Source organism: Thalassophryne amazonica, chromosome 19, assembly GCF_902500255.1.
Source record: "Thalassophryne amazonica chromosome 19, fThaAma1.1, whole genome shotgun sequence".
NCBI classification, from domain to species: domain Eukaryota; kingdom Metazoa; phylum Chordata; class Actinopteri; order Batrachoidiformes; family Batrachoididae; genus Thalassophryne; species Thalassophryne amazonica.
This window is the reverse complement of record NC_047121.1, coordinates 12,212,262-12,222,951: the sequence shown is the minus strand read 5'-3', so window position 1 is coordinate 12,222,951 and position 10,690 is coordinate 12,212,262. Positions and strand designations below refer to the sequence as shown.

The following is a 10,690-nucleotide window of genomic DNA, read 5'->3' as shown; positions in this document are numbered from 1 at the left end:
TCCCACAAAAAAGAAACCCGCACCCATCGGGGAGGTGGAATTCCAGATCAACCCGGCAGCCAAAGAGTCCCGGATGTAGGTCTCCATTGATTCGCGCTCAGGTCGTGAGAGGTTGTACAGCCTACTGGACGGGAACTCAACGCCTGGAACCAAATCAATGGCACAATCATACGGGCGGTGCGGGGGAAGGGTGAGTGCCAGATCCTTGCGAAACACCTCCGCAAGGTCATGGTACTGCACCGGCACCGTCCCTAGATTGGGCGGGGCTCTGACCTCCTCCCTGGCCTGGGAACCGGGAGGAACCGAGGAACCTAAACATACCCGATGGCAGGTCTCGCTCCACTGAACCACTACCCCGTACGGCCAATCGATCCGGGGATTGTGTTTCAACATCCAGGGGAACCCTAAAATCACACGGGAGGTGGCCGGAGTCACAAAAACTCGATCTCCTCCCGGTGATTTCCCGACACCACCAGGGTTACTGGTGGTGTCTGTGAGTGATTGGAGGGAGTAGGGAGCCATCTAGTGCCCGCACCTGCACAGGCGAGGTAAGCGCCACCAGAGGGAGCCCTATCTCCCTGGCCCATTTGCTGTCTAGCAAATTCCCTTCAGAGCCCGTGTCCACCAGTGCTGGGGCCTTCAGGGTTGAATCCTCATAAAGGATTGTAACTGGGAGTCGTGTGGCAATGTGGGTGTGTCCCACGTGAATGTCTCGGCCCACCCCTAGCCCAGTCTCTAGGGGCGGGCGTTGGTGTTTAACCACTCGGGGCAGTCTCTCAATTGATGCTCTATCGAGCCACAAACAAAACACGCCCCGCGGTCCAGCCTCCTCTGTCCATTTGGTGCTCTAAATGTGGCCCTGCTCGTGTCCATAGCTTCATCAGCAGGGGAGCTGTAACCACACGAGGCGCAGGGGCCGTGGAGCGTGGGGAGGGCGGAACGCGATCGGAACCGGAAGGGAGAGGGACGGCGCGTGCCCGGCCACGCCCTTCGTCTCGTTCCCGACGGCGTTCTTCCAACCGATTGTTTAATCGTATGACGAGATCGATAAGCCCATCTAAATCCCGCGGTTCATCCTTAGCCACCAGGTGCTCCTTTAGAACCAATGACAATCCGTTTACAAAGGCGGCGCGGAGGGCAGTGCTATTCCAGCCTGACCTCGCAGCCGCGATGCGGAAGTCGACTGCATAGGCAGCTGCGCTCCGGCGCCCCTGTCTCATTGACAGTAGCACGGCCGAAGCGGTCTCTCCTCTATTTGGGTGATCGAACACTGTTCTGAACTCCCTCACAAACCCATCATATGTCTGAAGGAGCCGTGAATTTTGCTCCCAGAGCGCTGTAGCCCAAGCGCGTGCCTCACCACAAAGCAGATTTATCACATAAGCTACTTTGCTAGCATCAGTCGCGTACATGACGGGACGCTGTGCGAAGACGAGCGAACACTGCATAAGGAAATCCGCGCACGTCTCCACACAGCCTCCGTACGGCTCTGGGGGGCTATGTATGCTTCCGGGGAAGGTGGGAGGGGTCATTGAACGACCAGTGGAACGTCACTGTTACGCACAGGGTCGACGGGAGGGAGAGCCGCAGCGGCGCCCGGAGGGCGCGCTTCCACCTGCGCGGCGAGAGCCTCCACCCTGCGGTTCAGGAGGACGTTCTGCTCGGTCATCAAATCCAACCGAGTCGTGAAAGCGGTGAGGATCCGCTGCAACTCACCGATCACCCCTCCTGCGGACGCCTGTGCGCCCTGTTCTTCCATTGGCCGTTCAACAGCCGGTTGACGCCCCTCGGGATCCATGACGCTGGCCGAGATATCCTGTTGTGAAAGTGTAGGTACACGGACCCACAACAGGGGGCGCAAATGAACGGACAATGGAGTAGGTCAAATAACAACAATTTACTGTTGCGAATGTGCACAACGAATACAACAGATTACAACACTAGACAGGAGGCAAATCACAAAGGTGTCGTGTGGGCAGGCTCGAAGATAGGAGACACCTGTCCAAAGCAGAACCGGAACCACACGATTTCCTCCGCCACCAGAACCCGGGAATACTGGAGCCGCCAAGTCCCGAACTCCCAGGTGGCCACTGCCTCCGCATGTTGGATCTGGTACTGCTGGCGAGGAACAAAAAGCAGTTAAATGAGGGCGCGTTTGCACCCAGCAATCCGTATGGCAGGAAAGCTACCTCCACCTCTCGTTGGCAAGTAGTTCACAATACAACGCTCAAGTAACAAAAGGATACTGTCTCACAGTCAGCTGAGGTACGTTACCTTCAAGGTAGAACGATATCTCGGCAAAGAGGTGGAGATGTCGTCTGGCTGATATACCAACACTGATCCTGATGAATGGTGACAGCTGTCAAAGATGATGAGCGTCAGCTGTCACCCTGGCTGCTCCTGTGAGGCGGCAGTGCCCTCTGGTGCCTGGAGCCCGCACTCCAGGCCGGGCGCCCTCTGGTGGTGGTGGGCCAGCAGTACCTCCTCTTCAGCAGCCCACACAACACCATAGGGCCCAAGGGTTAAGAAAAATATGGCTGTGATTTGTTGGACGGGGGGGAGTTACTCAGATATATAGACGTCTTTCTAACGTTTCCTCTGTGGAATGGCAGAGCTGGTAAAACTTTTTTTTCACAACTCCCCCTCACTGTTTGGAAAGACAAGCAATGCTCGACACTTGAGACTGAACATGCACAATAGTCTGTGGTCAGTTACACAAAGAAATTATTTAGCTGCTGTAATTAGCTTTATTCTGCAACTTTCCGGCTTGCCGTTCCTGGTGGCCCTTACCATATGAGGGAGCTGGACATTAGCTAAACTGTTAATCAGTGACTGGCTGAGGTTGGCCAGCTCATGCAGGAGAGATTCATTTTGCTGTTCAATCACCTTGTTTTCCTCCTCTATGGACTTCAGGTTGGACTCCATTGTTGTAATCTGCAGAGGAAAGATGACAGACGATTACAATGGACTTTCTGTTCTGACCTGGAGACAGACGGCAGAGTAAGAGAAGCGGCGGCTGTTGATTGGACGTACCTGTGTTCTAAGCTTGATCATATCTGCTTCCACTTGTGAATTTGATTCACTTAAATCTTTGATTTCTTCATCCAGCTGCTTGAGCTCCTCTTCGTGCTCGAGTCCTGGAGAGGATGAACAGCGGTGGCGTCAATGTGTTAATGCAAACCCGCTAAGCTATGAATTAGATTAACAGCCTTTATGTTGGGACTGAAGTAATTAAAAATGACATAATGCAGCGCTGTGGTGGAGGAAGACTTTGGATTGACATCTCGTGTGGCTGTCTTCACCTCTGTAGTAGAACTGGGGCAGGTCCTTTTAAGTGATTAAAACTCAGCCATCTTCCAGACAAATTACATTAGGATCCTGTCACATCCCTTTATGAACCACTGAAAGTCTCTGCAGGCCACAGTGAAGTGTAAAGAAAACAGCCGGAGCTCAAATCATCTGCATTTTAGAGTCCTTTCCCCAGATATTTTATTATTTATAACCTTGGCCTGAATGAAAAATTATTTCCAGCTTAGGGCTTCATTCAAGAGCTCGGAATCATACATAAAGCACATGCTGCTGAGTGCCTTATTATAGGAAACTCAGTATATCACCCTACAGCCGTGGTCCTGATTGGTTATATTGTGGAGGTGAGTGTAATTGTAGTTACCGTTGCTGGCACGTGGCTGTTTTATTGTGAGCATTTCCACTCCGGAGAGTCTGGCTTTCCTCATGGCAGAAGTGGCTCGTGGACATCCGGACAGACTGCAGGCATCAATAAGGAGAGCACGCATTGGTTTCCACATACAGTGTCCCACTGAAAAGAAATACTCTTATACTGGGAATAAATACTTTTGAAACTTTATCCAGGTTAAAGCATAGTTAGTAATCAAGCTGCTGAGTGTTCGAATGACATTTGACAAATGCTTTCATGAGGGAACCATACACACCCTTTGCAACTCACCAAAACTACAACCTCACAAACTGCCCATGAGGGCAGAGAGACAACTGTAAGTTGATTTTTGTCTGTCAGCCCATCCTATTTTCACCAAAAGTTAACTTCTCAAATGAATAAACAGTTGAGAATTTGTCGCACATTTGAGCAGTTTTTGTCACCATCTAGTGGGCGATATGAGCATTGTCAAGGTTCCTGTGCATTTCCTACTTAAAGCCCAAAATTAAATTAAAAAGGAAAAAAAAGGCATTTTATAAATGTCAGAAATGCATGATTGTGTTGGGAAGCAGATCTGTGACCTCACTGTATTAATGTATAATAATTTAGATTTTGAGAATTTTACAGTATGAGTTTTATGATGCATACGATTTTACCATACAAAACCCCAAACTCACATTTCAGGTTGCTGAGTTGACCCCAAAACAAGAATGACTAAAAAACAAATGGCCTCAAGTCAGACATTCAAAATGACAATCAAAATGAGATATGATGTTCTGTTATTATTAACTGTATTCTTTGTTACTATGATGCATTTTAGGTGCATTACAATGGAAAAAATTTGAGTGCAATTTTGAATTAAAACTAGACCAGGGGTGCCCAGGTTTGGTCCTCGAGATCTACCTTCCTGACACTTTTAGTTGTCTCCCTGCTCCAACACATGTGAATCCAATGAAAGGCTCATTAAAAGCCTACTAACGAGTCTTTCATTGGATTCACATGTGTTGGAGCAGGGAGACAACTAAAAGTGTCAGGAAGGTAGATCTCGAGGGCCGAACTTGGGCACTAGGGTTATGACAAATCTCAAATTTATTAGCCTGGGGTTATAAATGATGAACTTTTACCTAAAACTCACAAAAATGACTTTGGTTTTGCCAGATCTTGAAAAAACCTCCCGCACCTAAGACAGTTTCATATTTCACATTAAAACACCTCGCGGCTCAAACACTCTTTATTATAACATGTCAGTTTTACATACAATACACATGAGGAATACATGAAAATGAGTACATATAGCATTTGTAGTGTTTTTAATAGTGTTTCAGATTTGTGTATTAGTGTTAATAAATTTGCTGTTAAGATATTTGTCTGTTTTGCAAGTAGATGGTTCCTTTTTCCAGTGAGTAGAGAAGCATTTCACAGCTTTGGGACACTTAGGTTTGGATATTGATGACAGCAGGACTTCATAATCTGTCTCTGAATAGTGTTGGTTAGAAAACCAGGCCCGCGACCATGTAGTTGCAATAAAATCGCAAGTTACCCTCAGCTGTTCTCGCCAGTTTGGAAGAAGGAAAAATGCAATAAGTGCAAAAATCACTCGTGAGTTCTACCTGGCCCTGTGAAGTGATGGCAGCTTGTGCCATTTGATGCAAGACCATTTTTCCTCCGTTTTGTAAAACTTGTATGCTTCACAAAGCTCAAAAAGGAATTTAAAATCATCTCTACAGCCAAGGTTCTCATATTCTGGTATCCCTTCTGTGCCCATGTATACATTTTGCAAATCATCATACTGTTCCAAAATCATCATTAACCTCGCAGTTAATGTTAGGTGACCGTGACTGTATAGGAAAAAAATCCAACACATGTCGCAGAACAAGATCAAGAATGTGGTGCTGGCAGCCAATGTATTGAGGTTCATTGAATCCCTTGTCTCGAAATGTTCTCTGAAGCCTGGCTACAACACCATTTTTGCAACCAGTATTGACTGTTGTGTCAGAGATGATCATCTGAATACTGTTCCATGCATTGTACTCATCAAGCAGGTCCTGTAGTGGTATATAGATGTCTGCAGCAGTTCCACTGTCACTTGCCAAAATGCCAAGTTGTAATGTTCTGTCATTTTTCAAGCACACAACTTGGTACGACTTATTGTCAATTTTCTTACCATCAAATTGCAGACAAATTTTTTTGTATATATTTTATTTGTATATATTTTCTTGTTATTTCTTGATACTTCTTAATTCTTTTCTTGTTATGTTATTTGAAATAGTATTGTGTAAACTCGTATTTTTTAAAAGTGATGTGGTGCTAGGTGCGGGAGGTTTTCTCATGATCCAATGAAATAAACTTCAAAAAAGTGATCTATGGGTAAAAATTCATCAAATGCAACATCAGGAAAATTAGAGTTTTGAAAAACGTTTTGTAGTCATAACCCTATTGGGCACCCCTGATCTAGACCTTGGCGGCTTGACTGCTAAATGTTGAATGTGACTGAGGGCATAAAACTTGTTCATTCAATCTTAATCTTTAATCCAAACATCAATTATTGGTCTTCACTGATTTGAATCAAATATTTGCAAATAATTTTAGACTCTGTCACAAGGAAAAATCTGTTGAATGCCACAGGGATCCATTCTTGGGCCGCCGCTCTTTTCAGCAAAACTGTGTAGTTTTTTATACTGGTAAATCTGACTTCCCTCCATGCCTGACAAAGTAATTTAGCACAGGATTAAAAAAATAAAAATCCAGTTCGATATGGACAAACATTACAATCTGGCCATTGGACCAAGAGATCAAAGGGAAGCTGTGCTCAGAATTAACAGCACGATCTGAGCACATCACACTACAGGAAAGACATTTAGGTATTTATTATAGCCTCTGACCTAACTTACCCGTGACCATAAAGAACGTTACTGAGGTCAGACGACCCAGAATGCGCAAACACTGGTCTAGGTATTATTCTCACAGCTCAGTAAGTCTGTAAATAACCTTGAACACAACACTGCCAGCAGACTTTTAAGTGCTGTATATAGAACGTCACTGAAGAAACACACAGCCGCTGGTATTCCAAAGAGGTCTCCCATCCAAGTACTAACCAGATCCTGCTCTGCTTAGCTTCTGAGATCTGACGGGATCAGGCTGACACAGAGCAGACCAGCTGCAATAATAATAACAATAATAATAATAATAATAATAATAATAAACAGCGCAATTACAATAGGGTCCTCGTAGAACGTTGTCCTACTCGGGCCCTAATAATAATAATAATAATAATAAATAATAACTAAGAATAAGAATAAACAGTGCAATTACAATTGGGTCCTCATAGGACTTTTTCCTACTCTGGCCCTAATAATAATAATAATAATAATAATAATAATAAACAGCGCAATTACAATAGGGTCCTCGTAGGACTTTTTCTTACTCGGGCCCTAATAATTATATGAGAGAAGTGACACGCAGCGGCACAAAGCTCGCTCATGGTACAGGGAGTCCCAAACAGGAAGTGCCAAATTTTGAGTCCACAGTGAAAAAGGAAATGTCAAATGTCAAACACTTCCTGGATTGACAGATGAGATCTCATGGAATCTTGCAAGAACTCAGTGGCAAGCTCACACTGAAACAGGAAGTGCCAAATTTTGAGTCCACAGTGAAACAGGAAATGTCAAATGTCAAACATTTCCTGGACTGACAGATGAGATCTCAGGGAATCTAGTGGGAACTCAGTGGCAAGTTCACAATGAAACAGGAAGTGCCAAATTTTGAGTCCACAGTGAAACAGGAAATGTCAAGTGTTGAACACTTCCTGGCATGGGTGGGGCTAGAACGGAGGCGAAGGTTGCACTGTACTCCCCTGAAATCTGATTGGACACAGATGATTGACATGTCATGGCACCACATGTCTAGTTGAAAGAGCTGCATTTTGAAATTAGTGAGTCATATTCACTGCTAGGTTCCTCCTATCCAGTTCTAATCCACCTTAGTAGAAGAAGAAAAGTAAAGTGCTTTGAGCGTCTGATGCAGATGGAAAAGCGCTATATAAATGCAGTCCATTTACAATCTACCATTTAATAAAACTGATTATTTACAGCTATTATCAAGTTTTAGAGATTTGCTTTCAGTTTGAGTTTGAGGAAGATCATTTTAGTTTTTTTGTTTTTTTTTATTCTTTATATAGTTTTTTTGCATTTCTTGTATTTAAAATGGCATAAACAAATTAAAATGTGTTAAAATTCCAAGTGTTACAATACTTTTGGAGGGCACAGTATCCTAACGTTATGATGAGTGCAAAATGAGTGTGGTATTACTACTGTTTTGTTTAAGAATGTTTCATTTTCACTGCTGCTGCACTTTGTGTGAAATCATAGTCATATTGTATATCATATTGATATGACAATATTGAGATATGATAATTTGGCCATATTGTACAGCCCTACTGTCAACTAGCTGAAAATCTGAATATTAATTTACATCTACATAAAAAAAAGCTTAAAATGGCAGGGGGTTAAAAGGGCTGTAATTGGGGGGGTCTGTGGGGTGGAGTCCCCCCCCCCAGAAGTTGAAAAGCAAAAAAAGAAAAATGCTTAAAAAGACAGGAGGTCACACAGAAGCTGAAAGCCAAAAAAAAAAAAAAAATGTCTAAAAAGGTGGGGGGTCTGGGGGCTCTGAACAGAACAGAAGTTGAAAGGTTTTAGCCATGTTAATGCTCCCCTGAAGCATTGACTCAAAAAAAAGTCTGAAGGACCTAAATGACATGGTGAGATGCTGAAGAGCTTCGCTCATTCATTTCTGCAACATATACATATTAATAATAATGAGTAAACTCTTTTGGCTTCTCTGTTTTCACTCTGGGTTGCGACAGCAGATCTGATATGGATTTGCATGGTTATTTGACACTTTTACAAAAATCTCTTTAATATATGTCTCCAAAGGCAGGCCTTCATCTGCTCCCCTTGAATCAGTACATTCCTATGAAAGCAACCAGCTCCAAATGTTGAAAGATCGGTATTTGTGGTGAAAATTATAACCACATCATGGACCTGGATATAAACTTAATGTTTTCTTCTAAAATCCACTACTTGACCAATTTATGGACCCACCTGCGATGCGTCAGGAAGCTGCCGCTGACATGACCCGAGCCGTCGCAGCCCGGTGTGGGGCAGGACATGCCCTCCGTCTTCCCAGACTTCCATGTGAACTGGATCCCATTCAAATAGCCGTCTTTTTGCCTTTTGGCCGCAACTGGACATCCAGACGCACTTCTGTGAGACGCGTACTTCCCCGTCACATGCCCCTGACCATCACAACCTGGAACCGGACACCTGGAGGAGGCAGAGTCAAACAGTCTGAGGAGACCGATGGAGGATTTAATGTGATAATCAATCAGCTCAGTCGTCATAAAAACCTCATCCGTCAAACACAAACACAAATGTACTCTTTCACACAGTGCGCTCACATGGTACAGCGGCATGTTTACCGTCTGTGCAGCGGCACAGGGAGCGCAAATTTAATTTCTCAGTAGCTCTCTGTCCCAGTTGCTTTGATGTACAAAGATATGATCACTTTATTTTAAAAGCTGTCCCAGCAGACGTGTTATCACAGTTTGACAGTGCATCAAGGCCGCAGCAGCCAGGCAGTAAATTACTCCAAAATACCTCATCTCCTGAAATGGATCATGGGTAAAGTTACGACCAAAGCCTCAGATCGCCTTAACAACTTGTTTTGCCTTTATTTTTTTCTTTTAACTGGAAAAAACAAAACAAACAAACAAACAAACAATAAACCCAGTCCATAGGCATTTTTGTCCCTGTTTATTATTTGATTATTATATTCACTCGTGAGAAAAGGGAATTATAATCACCACTTTTAGAGAGTGTTTTCTCCATACAAGTCAAGAGATGGATACATGAACATTTCCAAGTCCGTGAACATGTTGTGGACTTCAATTACACCAATCATGGATACACAAACGGCATGGAACTGTGTGGTAAATCTGTCGAGGCAGGTGTCAAAAACTGAGTGATTATGCAAGGAGGAGACTAATGAGGGAAGCCTTCGAGATACTGGTGACAACTGATTGGAGGTATAGGCTTATGTGAGTGTGACTGGAGAAACTGTGTATAGTTGTTCCACTTTTGTTTGACATATCGAGAGCCACAGCTTCATGGTGAAATGGAACCGAGAAGAGTTTTCATGCAAGAAAACTCATCATGTCAAAGCTCAAGTCTCCCATGTGCTTCCTGAGGAAAATCCTTCTCTGCTCCACTTCACTGTCATCGGATGACGTAAAAATCAATATATTTAAAGATCACGGTGTAGAAGCGCTATATGCTGTTCCGGTGGCCCTTCACAGTGTGTTATTATTTCTCTGTTTGTCTCTACAGGAGCCTGTCTCATCTATTTGAACCACTGAAATGCTTTAAAACTCTCCATTTGATGAAACTGTTGGAGTTTAATGTTGTTTGGCTTCATACTAGGAAACACTGGCTTCTTGTTTGTCTGCAGGACTAACTTTGTTTCAAAGCTTCGATTCAGTGTTTCAACTGAACACTTCAAATACTCCACAGTAATTCAGATGCAATTTTTGCTTTGAATTACGTGGTATCCTATCTTGATATCAAACTTCAGCAATTTCCTTGTGTGTCTTGTCATTTTCCCTCTCTGGTGTGTCATGTTTGTCTCAGTCTGTCTCTGTGCTGGACGTGGACTCTGGGTTCCCTCCTCCAGCCTGTGCATCTGATCCTCTGCTAGTGCTGAGTCTGCTCACCCGCAACCTATCTTCAATCAAAGTCCAATATTCAACTGCAGATCAGACATCCAGACAACGCCAGATCTTTCGGTCTCCATTGTTGTACAGACTATTGGCCTTATTTCTGAGAAGATGGTTTGTATTTTTGGTGTTATTTTCCTGGATGTCTGTTTCTCTGTGCCTCAGAACCTCCACACCTGATCCACCAGAATCCTAGTTGCCATCTTGCCTTGCTTCAGTCTTCAGCTGCCTGTTTGATTCACTCATAT

At 44.1% G+C, this 10,690-nt stretch overlaps 1 protein-coding gene across 6 annotated transcripts in view; it reads right to left on the bottom strand.

Annotated features, from left to right (window-relative positions):
- Positions 1 to 2,627: 2,627 nt before the first annotated feature.
- myt1lb (myelin transcription factor 1-like, b) overlaps positions 2,628 to 10,690 on the bottom strand; it is a 430,716-nt gene continuing 422,653 nt past the window's right edge. For all 6 annotated transcript variants that reach the window (XM_034194911.1, XM_034194910.1, XM_034194914.1 and 3 more), the window contains 4 exons: positions 8,773 to 8,994; positions 3,671 to 3,765; positions 3,034 to 3,137; positions 2,628 to 2,934 (listed from right to left, as the gene is read on the bottom strand). In XM_034194911.1, coding sequence (XP_034050802.1) covers positions 2,725 to 2,934; positions 3,034 to 3,137; positions 3,671 to 3,765; positions 8,773 to 8,994 — 631 coding nt within the window. In that variant the 3' untranslated portion in view covers positions 2,628 to 2,724. The remainder of the gene's footprint in view (positions 2,935 to 3,033; positions 3,138 to 3,670; positions 3,766 to 8,772; positions 8,995 to 10,690) is intronic.